The sequence below is a fragment of the Tiliqua scincoides genome, chromosome 2 (genome assembly GCF_035046505.1).
Source record: "Tiliqua scincoides isolate rTilSci1 chromosome 2, rTilSci1.hap2, whole genome shotgun sequence".
NCBI lineage: Eukaryota > Metazoa > Chordata > Lepidosauria > Squamata > Scincidae > Tiliqua > Tiliqua scincoides.
The window spans coordinates 218,418,778-218,438,824 of NC_089822.1; the positions used below are offsets into that span (position 1 = coordinate 218,418,778).

The following is a 20,047-nucleotide window of genomic DNA, read 5'->3' on the forward strand; positions in this document are numbered from 1 at the left end:
GGGTTTAGGCTTACCATAACTCCAAGCCACTGCAAGGGTGGGAGACCCATTAACAATGTTCACCCTTGGAGAACAGTGGATCCTGATGGATTCCTGGCAGCTCTGGGAATTTTTTTTCGCTTAGTAGCAGTTCTATTGAAGCTTCAGTCAACTTTTTGAATGGGGAAAAGTAGTCCAGGTGAAAAAGCAGCCTCTTCCTACTGGCTCTAGCAAGTCTTCACCACCACTAGTTCCCTAAAGGTGCTCAGGAGATACTGGAAGAGATGCCTGAGGACAATGTCCCCTCAATTTGATTCATCTAAGTTGTCTTGGAAAAGTCTAAGAACGACCTTTTAATTTTTTCCCCAAAGATTCACTGAGAAAGCTAAGAAAAACTGGAAAGTTTCCAGGGAGAGCTTGAAGAAGATCAACCGTCACTGCAAGTTGTTTTTTCTCTTCCCCCTCCACAAACTTTGACTGACTGTATTTCTCCCTATGAACTGCTAATAACGTGGCATTGTGGCTTGTCGAACAGTCCAAGAAACATGCTTCCATTAGTAACACAACATAGGGGGGAAAGGTTTACCCTAATGATGATAGTTTATATAAGGAGGGGATCCCTTCTAAACACAAAGGGACTTTTAGTGTCATAATATTTTCAACTAAGCTCTTAGAAATATGAAAGGATGTGTTTAGGTTAAGGAAACCAATTAAAATCAGAATATATTTCAGTGTACAAGTTGGATAAATTCTTGTGAACCACTCTTTATTGAGGAAAAAATTTACTCCAGTTAATAATAAATCTTTTCAGTGCTATCAAAGTTTGATTAATCAAAAGGAAGAATACAGGACTGCCCAACACCTGGATTAGTGCTGCACGTGCTGCATGGTAAAGAATGAGGTTTCAGTAAACATAGACCTTCCGCATGGCAGGAAAAAAGCCTTCATGTTCCTTTGAAATTGGTTCAAAGTCCAGAGTGCGTTGAAATTATAGAATAATTCAGCTCTGAAAATGCAATTTTCTTTCTTGTTTAAGGGCCCAATCCTATCCAGTTTTTCAGCTCTGATGCAACCATGCTTATAAAGCATATGCTGCATCCTAAGGTGGGGAGGGGCAGTCAGATAGGCCAAGATAAGGGGATTTCCCCCCCCCCTTACTTCTGGGCTACTTGGGGCTGCATCAGCATTGAAAAGTTGGATAGGATTGGGCCATTAGTGTTCTAACTCTCAAACTCCACTTGTAAGTACAGGCCCCTCCCCCATATCCATGGATCCCATACCGCAAAGGCTGTTACAAAGTGGGAGGGGAGGAGAAATGCCATGTAAGCCACCCTGAGCTCCTTGGAGAAAGGGTGGGATATAAATAAAGGGGCTTGTCCTTGGCTTAGTGGATGCAGTAAGCTATGTTCATCCCCTGAGTTCGTAGCTACCTAGCCCCTGTGATGGATTCAGTGCTGAAGGGCATGAGTTTGGCATTGAACACTTCACAGAGGGTTTTGTTTCATCTGTCCGAAACTCAGGATCTGGCCAACAGTGTTGATGCACAATTTTGGCAATTGGAGGAGTTTTGTGGAGCAACAAGGAGGTTTGCTTGATTCAGTTATATTTGAGCAAAACTTAAATGGAGACCATCTCCTATATTCCATCCTCTTTATCTATATGTACCATTGAAGGGCTACAAATAGTAGAAAACATTTGATTTTTCTGTTCTAGAAAAGGAAGACAAAGAGATGAGTATTCAATACCTATGTAATGAGTTAATTCCCTACCTGAAAGTAGGAGTGGAGTCCATCTACACTGAAGCAGTAAGCTTTTACCAACAGTTCTCAGACTGTGGGTCTGTGGTCCACCAGTGGGTCATGGCCCAATTTCTGGTGGTTTTTGAAACCAGCAGGGTAGATTAAGCTATGTGCATCAAACAACCTGCTACTTTGCGGGGTGGGGAAAGCAATCACCATTATAGACACAGAGGCTTGAGCCTCTTTTTTTAGGTGGGTCCCAATGCTAAAAAAGTTTGAGAACCACTGCTTTAACTATTCACTTTTCAAGGCAGCAGAAGGTTCTGCATACCTGGAAGAAATCCATGCTAGAGATTCTGGCTAAAGGTTTATATTTTCATGGATTTAAAGTCGAAGTGCTCTGAACTGTAGCTACTGACGGACATATTTTAAATTGTATAAAAATTTTCCATTGTCTATTTCATCTACTGTTAAAAAAAATAAAAACTGCACAGTCTAATTTATGACAGCAATATAGATGTTACACTCATTCATGTTTTGTTTTTTTTAAAAAAAGATACTGGAGAAATGCGAGTTAGAAATATAGCCAGCAGCCTGGAAAACACATTATGAGGGCTGCAAACCAGAACAACAGATATCTGCATGTAGAGCAGTTGAAGTTTGTTCCACTCCATTAAGGTTTGGTTTATGCAACTGACAATTATGTGAGTAACAGATATTTGAGTATAGGCTGTACATCATTTTCCATTTATGATATCCTGGTGCGTGTGTGTTTTTTTTCCTTTTTTAACTTAAACCAACAATAAGTAAAATCAAAAAGTGACAGCTATGAAATGAGATCCCATAGTAACCATTAAAGAATGCAAGCTAAAATAGGATGCTTGAAAGCTAGCTGCCCATCTAGGCCCCTGGGAAAAGGACCTTGTTTTAACAGGTGCTGAGCACCTATAGCACCTAAGGAAGTCAACAAGGCCTGCAGTTTCTCAGCTATTATGGCCAGGATCCAGAAAGCTACTTTGGGCTACCCAAAGGACTTGTTCACCTACTGAAGTGCTCAATTTACCCTTTTTTGAAGAAGCAGACTGTGCACACCCCCTGCAATGGGATATCGCAAACTGTTTTTCAAGCACACACATCATTTGGGTTTGTGGACCGAGCTAACCAGTTCTTCAAATCCTGAATGTATGACACTTAACCCATACCCTCAAAGGCTCCATTACAGGGCTTTGGGCTTCTAATCTTTGTCAGAAATAAAATCATTCATTCATTACGTAATTACTAAATTTGCTTATAGAAGCAAATATAGGGCACAATCCTAGGTTGCCCTTGGGCCAGCACAAGTCGCTTGCACCAGCCCAAGAGGGTAGGAGACGTGCCATGAAGCATGTTTACGCCTCATTGAGAATTGACTGGGCTGGCCCAGGGATGTGCACCGGCCCACAGAGGCTGAATCCAGCCTCCGCACTGACTCTGACAGGGAGCCTTGCATCGGCTGAGCTCAGCCAACACAAGGCTCTCAGGTGGGCGGGGAGGAGGCGGGAGGGTTGGCTTGCTCCTATATGAAGCGTAATCATGCAGTTGGTGAGCACCACTGGAAGTGTGAAAGCTTTTCTTTGTTTTATAAAATTTGTTTTTCCCGAACACAGGAGTCCAGGGAGGTGGCCAGAGTCACAGGGCAGTAGATGCACAGTTCCAGAAGGATTTTGAGCTGGAAAGTCTCATCTACATTTTGGAAGCTTGAAAACTCCATTAGAATTTAAAGAGTAAACAAGTCACCCTTTACATTTGGAGCATTCATGTGTCAGTTAAGGAAGAGAGGGGTGGTTACATGGTCCAATGAAATGTGCGGCCTCCCTGGCCTGTGGCCTCTTGCCATCAGTCTTCTCAGTAGTCACATTGATAGCCTGGCCCTTTCTTTGCTCTCCAGGCAGACACCTAGCATCCAGCATACATGATTAGATGTGTGACTCTATCAAGCCTTGAATAAACAAAAATAAAATATTGACCATGTAACAAGAGAGAAGGTAGCTTCTGTCCTTGCCCTTTACAGCGGTGTCATAAGACACCGCTGTCTTATGATCCTTTGGCCGGATCCCAAAGGATCTCCTCTATGGAGAACTCGTGCAAGGAAAGCGCCCTACAGGTAGACCACAGCTGCGATACAAGGACATCTGCAAGAGGGATCTGAAGGCCTTAGGGATGGACCTCAACAAGTGGGAAACCCTGGCCTCTGAGCGGCCCGCTTGGAGGCAGGCTGTGCAGCATGGCCTTTCCCAGTTTGAAGAGACACTTTGCCAACAGTCTGAGGCTAAGAGGCAAAGAAGGAAGGCCCATAGCCAGGGAGACAGACCAGGGACAGACTGCACTTGCTCCCGGTGTGGAAGGGATTGTCACTCCCGGATTGGCCTTTTCAGCCACACTAGACGCTGTGCCAGAACCACCTTTCAGAGCGTGATACCATAGTCTTTCGAGACTGAAGGTTGCCAATACATAAGACACCAAGTACTCCCACTTTTTCTTCAGTGCAACACCCCAGCTTTTAATGTAGCATTAAAGGCTGAACTGCTGTCAATCCAAAATTCTTTTTTTCCCGTGAATATTTTTTTATTGCTTACCTGTTTTGTGAAGAAAATTAAAGGTGTTGATTGAGAATGTTTTGAGGAGGAGGTTTTTTATTTTTTTATTTTTTTTTGGGGGGGGGGGTGTTTTGGTTGTATAAATTAATCCAAATTCTAGAATGCGTTCAAGATGAGTAAGGATGATTGAGAATGGTGTTTGAATATGGCTTGAAAAGAATCACAGCCGTTCATTATCTTTTGTGCTTGGAGAAGAATGCAAGGTTCCCGACATGTTTTTGCTATGATATTAGCTTACCACAATTGGTTAGCTGAGGATGATGCTGGTGATGAGACCAATGGAAAAGACGGGCTCAAATTTTTGATTTCCATTGCTTTACTTAAAAAGAGCTCTCCTGTTTAAACATGAAACATTCACCATAAATATTCAACAGTAGACATTCTTTTGATTCTTAGACCAGTTGTAGAGTTCAGTTTAAAAAGCCCTTAATCATCCACCAAGATGTGGCTTCTATATTGCTAGTGACCTAGATGGCATCCTAGCCCAGCAGGTGGTTCAGCAGAATACATTCTTCCTTAAAATAAGAGGGTACCTTAAAACCTGAAATGAAAAGAATTCTTTGAAAGAAGAACACATTTCATTGTTCTGTAGGTAACATTGAAATGTGGTCTTCATTTTTCTCCATTTTTAGAAGCCGAACAAAATTTGCAGACAGATTTTGTTGATTTTATAGAGCCAATGTAATCTACAATTAGGCCTTAGGTTCACACCATAGCTCAGAGGTTCTGAAACTCTCAGGCAGAGTTTGAGCCGCAGTAAGTGTGTTTGGGGGCGGGGGAAGGCTGTAATGCAATCCGCTGGATCATGCCACTTTGGGGGGGGCACAGGGGCTTATCAGAGCCTGCAGCAGCCTCCTGGGGGTGCAGGGAGCCCCTGCGCCAGTCTCTGCAGGGGTCCCACACTGCAGCGACCCTAAAAATTGCAGTCTCGATCACTTCCGGTTTTGGGTTCGCGAAACCAGAAATGGTCACGATCACAATTTTTACTGACTGTGCAGCATGGGAAGCCCTGTGGAGGCTGGCGCAGGAGCTCACTGCACCCCCAGGAGGCTGCTGCAGGCTCTGGTAAGTGGCAGCAAGCCCCTGTGCCCCTCCAAAGTGGCACAATCCAGCATATTGCATCATTGACTTCCCCCCTCCCCGCCCCCCCAGGGGGCAAAGGCCAGGGCATTCTGGCTGGGGTGTTGTGACACCCCACTTTGAGAACCACTGCCATAGCTCACTCTGAACTGTTCTGAGAAATCGTGTCATATCCCTTTGTCGCATCCCATCTGAAAAAAAATGTCCTGCCTTGAAGCCTTTGAGAAACCTTGCTCCAGCACACCTCCTTAGTTTGGCTCATCTGAAAGTAGGTTTTCCTGTTGGCAGGTTGCTCAGAGCACCTTCTGAATAACCTCAGGAAAAACTATTGTGGAGGCAGGTTATCTAGTGGAATGTTTTTGTTGAGAGAGCCCCCTGACCTATTCCTTCCTTTCCCCCTTTCCTGCCCTTTGGCTTTTTGGGAGCATCGAAAGATGAGCATTGATAGTTTTAAAACTATTGCAGGGGTGCATTTACAGACATGTACATTTTGATCAATGTACAATGCCAGTAGGGTTGGCTTGTTCAGGCCCCAAGAGGACTCATGTTCCTTTCAGAATGCATACAGGACAGAATTTCATCACATGCAGCCTTTTCACCAGAGTGCTGAATGACGGAACATACCAAGATCCAGGTCTACAGAGCTTGCGTCCTGAGTACACTTCTGTACTGCAGCGAGTCATGGACTCTTCGCTCACAACAGGAGAGGAAACTGAGCGCTTTCCCCATGCGCTGCCTCCGACGCATCCTCGGCATCACCTGGCAGGACAAAGTTCCAAACAACACAGTCCTGGAACGTGCTGGAATCCCTAGCATGTATTCACTGCTGAAACAGAGACGCCTGCGTTGGCTTGGTCATGTCGTGAGAATGGATGATGGCCGGATCCCAAAGGATCTCCTCTATGGAGAACTCGTGCAAGGAAAGCGCCCTACAGGTAGACCACAGCTGCGATACAAGGACATCTGCAAGAGGGATCTGAAGGCCTTAGGGATGGACCTCAACAAGTGGGAAACCCTGGCCTCTGAGCGGCCCGCTTGGAGGCAGGCTGTGCAGCATGGCCTTTCCCAGTTTGAAGAGACACTTTGCCAACAGTCTGAGGCTAAGAGGCAAAGAAGGAAGGCCCATAGCCAGGGAGACAGACCAGGGACAGTCTGCACTTGCTCCCGGTGTGGAAGGGATTGTCACTCCTGGATTGGCCTTTTCAGCCACACTAGACGCTGTGCCAGAACCACCTTTCAGAGCGCGATACCATAGTCTTTCGAGACTGAAGGTTGCCAATACAATATACAATGCTGAATGATGGTGAAGCCAGACTTGTATCTCCCCTTTAATGCAGTTCCTTGAAGGTATAGGAGCCATATTTCGGGTCTGAATCTGGCAGCCCCAAGATGTTGTTTCCAAGGAGTCTAGCCATGTCCCAGAAGTGATACTAGAGCTATGAGAGTTTGCCAGCCTGTGTGTTGCAAATATGAAGTTCTGTACGGGTCTGATTTAGATCAGAAAGCCTTCCATGTGTAATAGCTCACTAGTCAGTTCCAGGCATCGTAAGTGTCTGAAGTTAATTCTAATTGAAAGGGAACCCACTGCATATTTCTGAATAATATATATTCGGAGGAACAGTGACCTGCTGCTAAACAGAAAGGGAGCATAAATTTCTCTGATGAATTGCACATTGGAGATTACTAACTAAGCACTGCTCTAGCTACGTCTTTTATCCTCATCAGACAGCGACAACCTAATCCTTAGCTTATGACCCAGCATGGAACTGCCTGTGCACATTGACAAATCCACCGTTACAACTTCATTTCAAGATTAGGCTAGAAGGGTTGGGATGCAGCAAATGATTCATTAAATTATGCAGACATGAAAACTTAGTGATAAGAAGGGCTGGGAAAATCCAAAGGGTTTTCCACAGTTTTGTATTTGTAGATAGCATGTGGTCTGTGTGGAATCCATTTATTACATAAGAACCTCTCAGTTGCAGTAGGCTAGAGTAGCCTATGGAAGTGAAGAGGCTCAACTCCTCCACTAATATCTTACCAGCCCGGTTATGAGGAACCAGATTCAATGTGGTTCTCAGTGCTGGAGCGCTGACCAAGTCAGCTGGAAAAATCCAGTACTGTGTCAACAAACATATATTCATGAGACCGAGCAAACACGGGACTGATATCAATTTGTTGACTGATCTTGCAGACTACAAATTTAATGGTGGGTAACTCGTATCCCTGGCACAGTGGTGTTAACTAAAAAAAATGGTACTTAGGCTGCAATTGAATGCGCACATTGCTGAAAGTCCGCTCCACTGAACACCATCGACTTGCTTCTGAATAAATGCTTCTAAATATTCCACAAACCACGTAAGATTGTGTGGCAAGTTACTGACATGCTTGGTTTTACGAAAGTCACACCAAATATGGATTGCACGGTTTGTTGCCACAAATTGCAATATTGAATCAGGAATTGGCTTTGATCTAATAAATGTAAGAAGGAAAATAAGAATCAGTAAGATCAAGTTGGAAACATAATTCCACAATGACCATTACGCATAAGCAACTGTATCACTAGGCATCTTTTATTCCTTCCATTGGTGACAAATTACTATCCTCTTAGGAGTGGAAAGGAGACCCTTCTTGCTCCCAGATCCCTGAAGTGCCACAGGAGTCCCTCCCCACTAAGGCTTAAAGATCAGGTGGGGAGGATGTTACTGCACTGGATTCCTTCTCCACTTGGTGTGGGGAAGACTGATCTGGCTTCCTTGAAAAACCACCTCTGCTGTAACTCTGAGCCTGGCCTCCCCTGTCTTGTCATGGGACAGGGTGTTTATGCCAGAAGTCATTGCAGGACCTTCCTTTGCCCCACCATGCTGCTCCTCCCCCAGGGGAGGCTCAAAGATTGCCCAGGGTCTCCTGGCACCTCCCACTTCCCTGGTCATGCAAGTCTCTAGCCCCCTTCCAGCTAGACTGACCAGCACTAGGGCTGCTCGCTGCCAGGATGGCATGACAGCCACCAAGTTCCCTGCCAGCTGCACGGGCCCTGGAGGCACTTAGGATAGGGGTGGTGTAGCCACACCCAAAACCAAACCAGGCCACACAGGTGCCCAATGGCCCAAGACTCCACCAGGCTTCCCAGCTGCTGCATCCGCTCAGAGTGCTCCTGGTTCTCAGTAGCACTGGGGGCTGCCTTACCTGCCTCCTGAACACCAGACGAGTCCAACAATTACATTTTTTAGTTTTTTTCGTACAGGTAGCATGGTGTAGCATGGTGCAGAACTTGATTTTAGAATTAGAAAGGCATGGAAGTTGGTTTTTTTATTTTTCCATCATAGTGTCTGAATATGCTGTTCATCATAAAATCAAGACAGTTTGTTTGATCCATATGATGTTAAGTATGGAGAATCAACCTTGTAAGAAAGACGTAACCAGCAAAATTCAAATGAAAATGGCTGAATTAAACCAATTGTTAAATTTTTCTTTGAGTCAGATACCTCACACTGTCTGCAGTTGGTATTTCACTCTCCCACCTATCTAACATTTAAAATTTCTTCTTTTGACAGTTTAAATAATATAAAAAATTCCAGGCTATTGCAAAAGTCTGAACTTCAATTGGTCTGGTGAAAAAAAGCTACGAGAGGACAGAGTTCCAATGGACCATGTTTTTTTTGTATGCGTCCCAACAGATTACGTAACATTTTGCTGAAATTGTTTTGAACCTTCCGTATATTGTCCCTCTCCGTGAGAGCTTATCTTCTTCATTACATCAAAGCAGCACTGTCAGTTGAACAGAAGGAAGCCTGCCAGAATAAGAATAATTATCTGTGAATGGCTATCTAGATCCATTCTTGATGGAGCCAGGGTGGGAACACAGAAGAAATTCGCATGGATGGTTATAGTATATGCATTCTTGTTGTAAATATGCAAGAAATGAATCATACGCTGTACAAGGGAAGCCTAACTGGAGAAATAACTATCTGGGAGGAGATGAAGGTGTTAAGGTGTCTTGTGTTTCCACTGTTTTTTTTTTCCACTAGGGAATTTTGTTCCGTAGCTGCAGACGCAGATCTATGTAATATCATGAGGTCTCTTCAAAAATGCCTCCTCACTAAGACTACAGCTGCAATCTTATGCATAATATTGCACTGTCAGAACCTGATTCTTTTTTAAGAGTGCAAGCCTAGGAACACTCAGTCTGGAAGTAAACCCCACTGAAATCAGTGGAACATTTACTCCAGAAATCAATTGTCCATTTGGAGAAGGGAGAACGTCACTTAGAAATATGTTCTAAAGGTTGGTTAGCAGCTGTAAGTTCATCTTCCTTATACTACTTCTTGGTTCTATCATACTATGTGAGCAGGCTACGTATAGATACTGTGTTGTATATTCAATCACCATATCCTTATGGAATAAGAGAAGCAACCTAGAAGAGATGTCAACCTAGCACTGTCTGCTCCTTTCCATTTCCTCCCTTCACTCCCCACCCTCCAGTGTTTGAGTGTTCCTGGCAGCGATTCCAAATGTGGAAGACTGTAGCCAGACCTCAAAGGACTGCTTCCCTCTTCCCCTCCCCCACCGCAGTTGCCCTCTTTAAAAAGCTCAGGCAACCCGGGCAAACAGTAATTGTGTCAACACTACAGAGTATCGCCTTTCAGGTTTCTCGTGAGCTAATTTTACATGTATAATCGCTATAAAATAGTTTACAGTGTGTAGGACTGGGTTGTTTCAGTTCCTGAAATGGATAATATGGAATTGCATTTTATTCCCTTTGGGATCCAATATATTTATAACTTTCTGAGATATCATCATATATAAAATTTAGTTGTTATTTTCTGCTGAAGAATTTTCCTCCTTTCCTTTTATTGGCCCCTTTGCTCCCACACACAAACCCACAAAGCCACAGATGCTCCATTACAGTGATGTCAACCTTCCTACATGGTCCAGCTGTTTGTAGGTTCCTTTAGAAAGTTCAGACCTAGTGTGTCATACAGTAAATGCACACTGTGTTTATCATCGTAAAGCTAACATATTACAGATCTCGGTAAGTGTAATTTTAATGGAGGTTCAGTAAGTTTAAATAATACTGAAAAGCATTTAATCTTTCTGTTGCTGATATTTTAATTGTAGACTTCCCAGTTGTTCCTTTCCCAGAGATGGTTCAAAAGCTCCATCTCGGCCATTCCCCCCCTCCAATTTTCTGTGATTGTTGGAAAAAACAGAGCATTTTCTTAATAAGACAATATTGTATTTTAAGTAGAGACGTCTGAGTGAAAATATGCTTTTGTCCACAACTAACATGGGCAAGTCCTCATTTAAAGTCATCCTTCCTTGCCAGACCACCAAACTGGGGGAAAAAATATATATTCTGAATTCAGTGGCATTACATGTCATAGCATGTTAAATCAAGCTGATTGAAAGCTTACGACAGAAGTAGACCACAGTGCCACCAGGAGCAGAGTGGAACATGGAGGTGCACCTCTGAGAGACAGCTGCAGGATCTGCAAGATAGCTTCATCTTTAGACAGTACAAGAATAGATTTTCAGAGAAGCCTTTGTTACTGGATGCAGTTTCTCAGTTACTGATATCACAAGCTGTTATCACAAAGCTAGTCAGTGCATGTACCGTCTCTGGAAAGTGAATGAAAAGGTTGCAGTGACTTAATACATACAATTAAAAACCTCATATTTTCTCTTGTTATTGATAGTCATAAATGAAACATTCTAAAGAAGATCTTAGCAACAGGCATGAAAATGGCCTTATACGGTAGTTGGACGTTTTGCCTAAGTGTATAGAATGCTTTGGTACATGGGATATAAAGTACATGATCCAGCCAAAGTGCTAGTAATCTCAGTGGGAGAGCTGAGTGCATGCTGAACATCTCTCTCATGGAAGTTAACAGCGTTTAAAGGGCCAAATTGCAGTGAGATTGGGTCCGTTACCCAATTTATTGGACATGAGCTTCCACAAGTAAAAAACAAAAAAACCTTGCTTCACCAAACTTAATGACATGATCAAATGCCACACATATAGAATTGCCAGAGCCACATGCAATTTGCACACACAGGTCTGTCGTAGTTTCCCATAAGTATCCCTTCTGTACTAAGCTTCTAGTGAATGTGCACCTTGCCGCTTTTAGCTGACTCTGGGGTTCTCTGGATCAGGATTGATGTTTCAAGTAATTATTGGCTCTTATATCCACAGGTCCTTTGTTATACAACAAATTCAAAACAGCAATCTCTTCATGGTGGTAGTAAGTAATGAGTGTGACTGTGAGTCCATTTCACCAATTACAATGGAACCAATAGAAATCAGGTATATCCTTTACTTTGAAACAACAACAGCTTGGACTCAAACAACGTTTCTTAGCAAGCAATTATATATATATAATCAAGTCATAGATTGCGAATTTACTGCAAGTAAAGCAGAAAAGCCAAAGGAAAGTCAAACTGATTATGAATGCAATAAATTGGGCAATAAATTGGGCAAGTTGGATACATACAATCTATTGGATGGTTCATTGCACATTTCCCATCATGTGACAGCCTACCATGTGACAGGGTGAAACAGCTGCCTTGGGCAGTTAACTGTGGAAGGCACTGAATAAATAATAATAAATAAACTGAAGGCTTCCCAGTCACTCACCCAGCCTGCATTGGATGTCACCGTCCTGTCCCAATCACTCCCAAGGGCCCTGTGGACTTCCTCTTCTCAACAGCTCCCCAGGGTTTGGGGGAGTGATCAGGAAGGGAAGTATTGGCAGTGGCTTCTGACTTCACCATTTTTCGCTTATCACTTATCTCATTTAGGGTGCAATCCTAACCCTTTATGTCAGTGCTTTCCAGCACTGGCATAGCAGTGCCAATAGCAGGACATGTGCTGCATCCTGCAGTTGGGTGTCACTCACAGAGGCCTCCTCAAAGGAAGGGAATGTTTGTTCCCTTACCTCAGAGCTGCATTGCCCTTATGTCAGTGCTGGAAAGCATTGATGTAAGGGGTTAGGATTGCGCCCTTAGAAGAAGTTATGACACTTGACTTGGTACAGCTTTACCCATGCTAGATTAGGATAACAATTCTGGAAGGCGTGAATGCCTGTGATGGGTAACTTGGCTACATAATTCATATGATGTTATTTACTCATATTTACCATATGTTCTGTATAATGTTACACATTATGTTATGTACATAGAGTGCCCCTATTAGAATAATGGTTTGGCATAGTAAGAGAGCTGCAAGGCACTTGAAGTCTGGGTTAGTGATGGGTTGGACAGGACTGCCTTTTGGCCACTTTGAACTTGACAAACCCCAAACTCTAAGGTCTTTCCTTAACTACGGTGAACATAATGAATCCCTAAAATGTGAACGCTTAAAATCACAGAAGATTAGGAGACGTCCAGAGACTTGTCATGGGTTCCATCCTGAGGTGAGCAGTTTGCATTATGCAGAAAAGGTTTGCTAAGAATGTAGGCAATGGTACTTTTAACACCTTAGAGAGATAATGATATGATAATTGTGACTCCAAATACCATATAGAGATGTTTGAAAAACCACGTGTGAATTACAATAATAGCATTGATAGGGTTGACTGTCCTTTGAATCTTTGCAGTTATATTATGGAACAAGATTTTCCTTAACTTCATTGGCCTTATAGTACAAGCTCATTGAATCCTAGTAAATTTCTGTACAAAGATTAATAGCAGACTTATCAATTGCCTGAAAGGCCATTGAGAATTGTTAACACTCCAGTGGATATTTGTGGCTTTGTATCAAATGTTAGCAGTTTGTTTCTGCTTTAAGTTTCTTATGACTAAAATTCTATTATTAGGCTTAATAATAAAATTCTATTCTTAAGCTTAGTAATATGGCACTTCCAATATGCAAAATGTTTCCCCACCTTTCACACATCCCCATAGGACAGATATTATTCCATGTTGCAGTATCAGGTCTCCATCTGTAAGGTGGAAAGAAACTCAAGGAAACAAGCCCATGACTGAGAGGAATTTGACTCCTTGTCAAGTACTCTAAATACTACTTCAGGCCTGCACACTTTGTGACCCACTAAGCTGAATACAGGGACCAAATTTGTGTTGTGGAGTGCCACGTGCTTGACAATATCGATGTTTACAGTTCCAACCACTCCCCAAAAAGGAGCCCAAGTCCCTGTGGACTGCCAAACATGCTACTTGGAAGGGTGAAAAGTTTTGCAAGCCCATACTATCACCTCATAGGAGCAATGCAATCTTTGTTGTGGTTTTCTTTCTTTCTTTCTTTCTTTCTTTCTTTCTTTCTTTCTTTCTTTCTTTCTTTCTTTCTTTCTTTTTGGCACTCCAGTTGCCTGTTGTGTTGTATGGCATCAGATATCCACTCTATGCATGTACTAGAAAATATGAGCACGAATCATGGAAAAGTGATGCATGTTTTCTTTCACCTTGGCTTTTTTCATTCTTTTTCCTCAGGAGAATGCCAGAGAATGTGGTGGTGTTTTAGGCCTCAGTGCCAAGCCTACTCTTGTTGCACTTCCTCTGTTTTTGGCAATTTTTTCAAGGTGACATTGACTGATAAATGATCACTTGGCATGCAAAATACATGGATAAACTGTGAACTGAGAAATGGTGCAACTTAGAAGACATGAAGACATGAAATATAGTCAGAACATCAGCATTTCATGATTTTAAATGGTGGGATGATATAAACTCTCCAAATTATGTAAAAAAATAATATTTTTTTTCCTTTGCGCATCATGCAAATGTGGATTTGCCATACAATATTCACAATTCATCAAGAACAGGACTCCAGTAGATAGAAACAGATGGCCATTACTTTCTGCTTTGTCCCATGGAAAACGATTTAAAAACCAGTGTACTTTTTAAATAAAGTATATTAAAATAACAGGTTTCTTGAGGACATTTTATTTAACCCAGCCACAAAATGAACTCCAGTAAATTAACATGGTGGAGTGGAAGGGTAAGAGAGAGAGAGAGAGAGTTTTTGTGTGCATGCCTGTACGCAATCCCAAAGGTCTGGCTAAATACCAGCAATACTTTCTTTTCCCACCAACAACAGATCACAGCTGAAAACAGAGACACTCTCACAGACCCCACACATGCCCCAATGGTCACAGCAAGTTTAAACTACTCTCAACTACTACACTACTCTAACTACTCAACTACACTACTCAACTACACTACTCTAATTACTCAACTACTACACTACACTACACTACACTCAACTACTCTAGACTACTCTCAACTACTACACTGCTGAAAGCTCTTCTCTGCTTGATGTGTGCTGTATTCATTAATGCAGCACTAGTCTGTCCTTCCAATAGCCTGGCTTCTTCAGGAAATGGTGATTCATAACCATTTCCTCTTGTGAGCATGCAACATGTTTAATAGAATGTTTGCTCTCACAATGGAACCGGCTGTACTTACTCTGCACTGCACCCGGTCGTACTGCTCCCAAACATTCAGCGATATTGATCCTCTGGATAGACTGGTCTGGGGGGACAGGGAGGCAAAGGAAACTGGCAGAAGTCTTGACCATGGCAATTGTAGTGGTGTCGGTACTCAATAACAAAAATGTTGAAGAGGTATCTGTGGTCACCCCATTCATGTATGAGAGCATCCAAAACCACCTGGTTTCCTTTCTGGTGCAAATCGTTCTTTTTCTTCTCCCCAGTAAATATTCCAAAGCAGGGTTAAGTGGCAAGGAAGATCTAATGCACACTGGGATGGGAACAGGAATTTCCCCAATAAGCATCACCAGTAGGGATCCTTTTTGCTGATTTGAAAGTGATCAGGCGAACCAGATTACATAGGTGTCTGAAAGGTAATGTTCTCCAAATTCATCTGGATTTCTTTATTTTTTTATATTCAGTTTTGAATCAGCCACTAGACAGTTTGCAGAGTTTTAGTGCAGTATGGCAACAGAAAGACAAACATTGGGCCTTAGAAAAGAGGTCCTGTGGCTGGTTTGCCTTTCTATCACTTTGGCTGAATGTTATTGGACACTTTGTATTTGGACACTTTGTCAGAGTCATAAAAACAGGTGTAAGTCATAAAAACAGGTGCTTTTTACTGAGTCGTGTAGACCAAGTGACCTGCATCAATGACTTGGGCACTGACTCGAGTCTGAGGCCAATGACTCAGCACTCAGTCCCCATGCATGCAGACTTGAGTCTTCATATGTTTGCTTACTTTTCTTGCAGTGTGAAAGACACTGTGAGGCTATCATTCAGACCAGGTGAGCAGCAGTGAAGTTCCCGCCAGGTGGCAGGGAAGGATTGTTTTGCTTTGCATTGGGTGGGGGGGAAGCAGGGGCAGGCTCTCTCATCCATCTCTGAAGGAACCAATGATCATTGGACGAAGGGTTGGCAGTCTGAGTTTTTTCTTTGGATGAGGTAGGGCAGAAGGAGTAACTCAAGGTGGTTCTTGCCTTAGAATTGGCTAGAGATCTGGGGGGGGGGGGAAGAAAGGGGGTGAAAAGCCAGAGGGAGCCAGTTCATAGCGATCATGCTTTCCAACCACATGGCTCCTGTGGGCTCTGTTGTTATTTGGGAGGAGGAAGCCTCATTGAACAACTAGAACAAATGGGACTACTTCTGAATACAGCTACAAAAGATTGGGTCATACTGGTAAACCTCCCAGCTGCTGCACATGACCCTCCTGTCTCTTGCTTCTTCTGTCCTTGCTCTCACGCAGTCTGTCCCACCCCCTCCTGCCTTGTTTACAGATGGAATGGGGACTTCAGAGGTGGGGTTAAAGCGAACTCCGAAACACATACACAGCCCAGCAGCAGCTCAATTTTTTTTGATGGAGCAATAGCTGACTTTTTAAAGGGAAAGACTCGTGTATTTTTGACTCACCAAAACGTTCTGGGCGACTTGAGTCTGCCTCTTACCACTGCCCATTAGGGCTTGTTTTCAAGTAGAGTTGCGGGGCAGAGACTCATGACTCGACTTGAGTCAAGCCGCACTTGACTTGTCCGTCCCTGCTTTGTATTTTCTGCTGTAATTTTCATCAGCACTCTTTCTTTGTCAGGGTATTCTAAGTAAAACTATAAGAAAAGCTTTCAGGAATTAAGTCATTCAACCAAACCAGTTCACTAATTTCAGTTAAATCTGTAAAGCAGCTGCTGTACTCTATGAAACACAGAAATGTCAGCTACTGCTATAAGCCTAGGTATGGTGACCCTGTTATTTTTCGTGAAGTGCACTCAACAAAGTGTGGCTATCGTGTGACTGATTTGCAGCCATTTGCAAGATTACTATAACTATGCTAACTGATTCCTAAGGCCCCATGGTGCTAACCCCCAATGCTCAGCCTCCTCTCAAGGGAGTAGGGTCCATCAGGACCTGTGAGAAGAATTTTATCAGGGTTTATACAGGTTTTGGGGGCTCCTTTTGGGGGTACAAAGATTCTTTGGGGCCCTTTCCCTTTTCCATTGGATCATAATTTAATACAATAATTGGATCATAATTTCTTCAAATCACAATATATAAAACAATGTGGTCTTACCCAAAATGTGAATGCTAGTCTTCACACAATATATGCAAATGTTTTCTGAGATCCCAGGAAATTTCCAGCTCCCCTCCATTTGCTTCCAGGCCTCTTTTTGACCCCAGGCTCAGGAACAATGTACCCCCTGCAAAACCCCCCCCCCCCATGGACCCTGGTGAGATCCCAGGAAAATGTAAGATCCCAGGAAATTTCTTGGCCCACTCCTTTGGTTCTTTTTGACCCTGGACCTGGGTACATATTGCACTCTCCTCTCATGGTCCATGCTCTCCAACTAATACAAATGCAAATACAAACTTGTAACTTCCTATAAAAGTCAAGTTGTAAAATGCAGCTAATGCAGTCCCCTCATCTAAGGTGCTCTAAGGCCTATTTTGTGCAGCCCACATCAACAAAAGCAGAGATACCACAGAGCATACATTCTCTCGGGAGTGAATTATCATTGATTCTATAGACATTAAGTTATCAAAATATTTATTTCTATACTTTTTTCAACAACCCAACATTTCCTCTTGGACCTACCAGATTTAGAGGACTTAGAAAATTGTGGAGGTGATAGATGTGGTGTGAAGTTCCTGCCTAATTGTGAAATCTACTGTGTTTTTATCATAAGGATCCCCTGAGCCAATCTTTGATTGGCTAGGCTCTTTGTGATGTCAGAGTTTTTTCCCAAGGATATTCTAGGTCTGGTCCCAGAAACTGCCAGAGCAACTAACGCTTGGTCTTTGGTTGCAAGGCAGCATCATGCATGTGCTTGTGATAGACATGCTCTACCATGACTTTGTGGCAAGACTGGAGCAGCTGACAATCACCTTTCTCCCTGCTTCACCCTTTTAACTGGGAGTGAACAGGGAAGGGTAGCTCACACTGCCACCACCTAAAGTTAGACAGCCTACATGGAAGGAAGCCTCCTTGCGAAAACTTCCCCCAAATGAAAAGTAGCTCCGAAATCTGGGAAATCCCCTAAGAATCAACAGCAGCGGACTGTGTGTGGCAGTCTGTAACTGAAAAATAACATCACCTGAATTAAAAAAAAAAGACCAGATATCCTGCCTCCCCACACACCCTCAGTGTGTTATTCTTTTCTCATTTGTGTAACAGATTTGTGGCCCCACAACCAGGCACACAACAAAGAACAAGGTATGGACTGTTGAGCAGCCTCTCTTTTAGTAAGAGACCTTGTGGGAAGCCTAAGGTCCTCCGGTTCCTTCACTTTCTCACATCAGTTCACATGGTCCTTCATCTCATCTTTACAGTATTATTGATCTATTCAATCATAAACTACAGCAACATGTTCTTCAGGCTATACTGCAGGGTGAAGAAGGTGACTGCAAGAGGAAAATAAGTGGCAACCAGTGTTATCTTTCACTACGATCATAGAGAACCACTACCCCACAGCATCAACCTTAGACCTACAACTTTCCTTGTAGGTGTGGGGGATATGACATTATGCCTGCCATGTTTTGGTCCCTTCTGTAGCTACATCAGCCCTGTCATCACTTCCTATATCTGGAGGGATGTGCTCTCCACATCTCATGGCATACAGCAGGGTGTCAAACTTAAGGCCCACGGGCTGGATGTGGCCCCTGAAAGCAATTTATCTGGCCCCTGTTATAATTTGGCTCTCCAAGTGTGATGACAGGGATTTCTCATGTTTTGAAACGGCAAACAAGATTTGCACATTTTCTCTTCTGCCGTTTGCAGCTAATGGATTTCTGTGTGACAACAAAGTGCTTATTTCTGGCCACCATCTGCTTGATGATGTCACTTTCTGCTTAATGATGTCACTTCCGGTCCTCTGCAGGGGCCGTTGAACATTAACTTTGACCCTCTGTATGAAATGAGTTTCACACCCCTGGCATAAATTATGGGTTCTTTGGGAGTGTGTATGCACTTGGAAGAAGCCTCTCTGCAATGCTCAGCTCTGCTTCATTTCTGCTCATCAGTGAATTGGAGTTCTAATGCCTGGTATATCTTTGTATCCACCAGGTGCCAATCTCGTTTGTCAAAAACATCCTTGGACCCGCTCTGCTCTTTGAGCAGCACTTCATCTTTGGCAGTCATAAAATCCAAAGCCTGTCAGTTAGCCCACTGTCTGCACCACTGTAATGCCCCAATGAAAGATGCAGCTGGATGACGTCATGGCCGTGGATGCCAGGGCAGTGCATTACGCTTCTGAGGGAGACTCAGAAGGCACTTCCTGTTACTGTTCCATTCTGGCCTTAAATCACCTGTACTTCCCCAGCTGTGCCCCCTCTCTCTATGGAGGCTGGCTTGAGTTTCCAGGTTCTGCCAGCACTTGCCATTGACGTAATCTCTGACTAGCAACTGTTACCCTGCACATGCCCGATCTCGTCTGATCTTGGAAGCTAAGCAGGGTCAGGCCTGGTTAGTACTTGGATGGGAGACCACCTGGGAATACCGGGTGCTGTAGGCTGATACCATTGTCTTTCGAGACTGAAGGTTGCCAACCAATCTCTGAATAGCCAGATTAGATAACTGGTGCTGCTTCCCTGCACCTTAGGACATGGCAGAATGCTGTGATGGTGGGAGGTTCTACAGACCTATATGATAGGACTAGAGCCACAAGTCAATACAATGGAAGTGGCCTACAGATAAGAACATCAGAACATAAGAACAGCCCCACTGGATCAGGCCATAGGCCCATCTAGTCCAGCTTCCTGTATCTCACAGTGGCCCACGAAATGCCCCAGGGAGCACACCAGATAACAAGAGACCTCATCCTGGTGCCCTCCCTTGCATCTGGCATTCTGACAAAACCCATTTCTAAAATCAGGAGGTTGCGCATACACATCATGGCTTGTACCCCATAATGGATTTTTCCTACAGAAACTTGTCTAATCCCCTTTTAAAGGTGTCCAGGACAGACGCCATCACCACATCCTGTGGCAAGGAGTTCCACAGACCAACCACACGCTGAGTAAAGAAATATTTTCTTTTGTCTGTTCTAACTCTCCCAACACTCAATATTAGTGGATGTCCCCTGGTTCTGGTGTTATGTGAGAGTGTAAAGAGCATCTCCCTATCCACTCTGTCCATCCCCTGCATAATTTTGTATGTCTCAATCATGTCCCCCCTCAGGCATCT

The 20,047-nt window shown here is 43.4% G+C and overlaps 1 protein-coding gene and 1 pseudogene across 1 annotated transcript in view; both read left to right on the forward strand.

Moving 5' to 3' along the window:
• Positions 1 to 14,316, forward strand: part of CACNA2D3 (calcium voltage-gated channel auxiliary subunit alpha2delta 3) — a 467,867-nt gene extending 453,551 nt beyond the window's left edge. The window contains exons 35-37 of the mRNA XM_066613498.1: positions 11,628 to 11,740; positions 12,764 to 12,846; positions 13,880 to 14,316. Coding sequence (XP_066469595.1) covers positions 11,628 to 11,740; positions 12,764 to 12,846; positions 13,880 to 13,972 — 289 coding nt within the window. The 3' untranslated portion in view covers positions 13,973 to 14,316. The remainder of the gene's footprint in view (positions 1 to 11,627; positions 11,741 to 12,763; positions 12,847 to 13,879) is intronic.
• Positions 14,317 to 19,259: 4,943 nt separating this feature from the next.
• Positions 19,260 to 19,376, forward strand: LOC136643275 (5S ribosomal RNA; annotated as a pseudogene).
• The last annotated feature ends 671 nt before the right edge of the window (positions 19,377 to 20,047 follow it).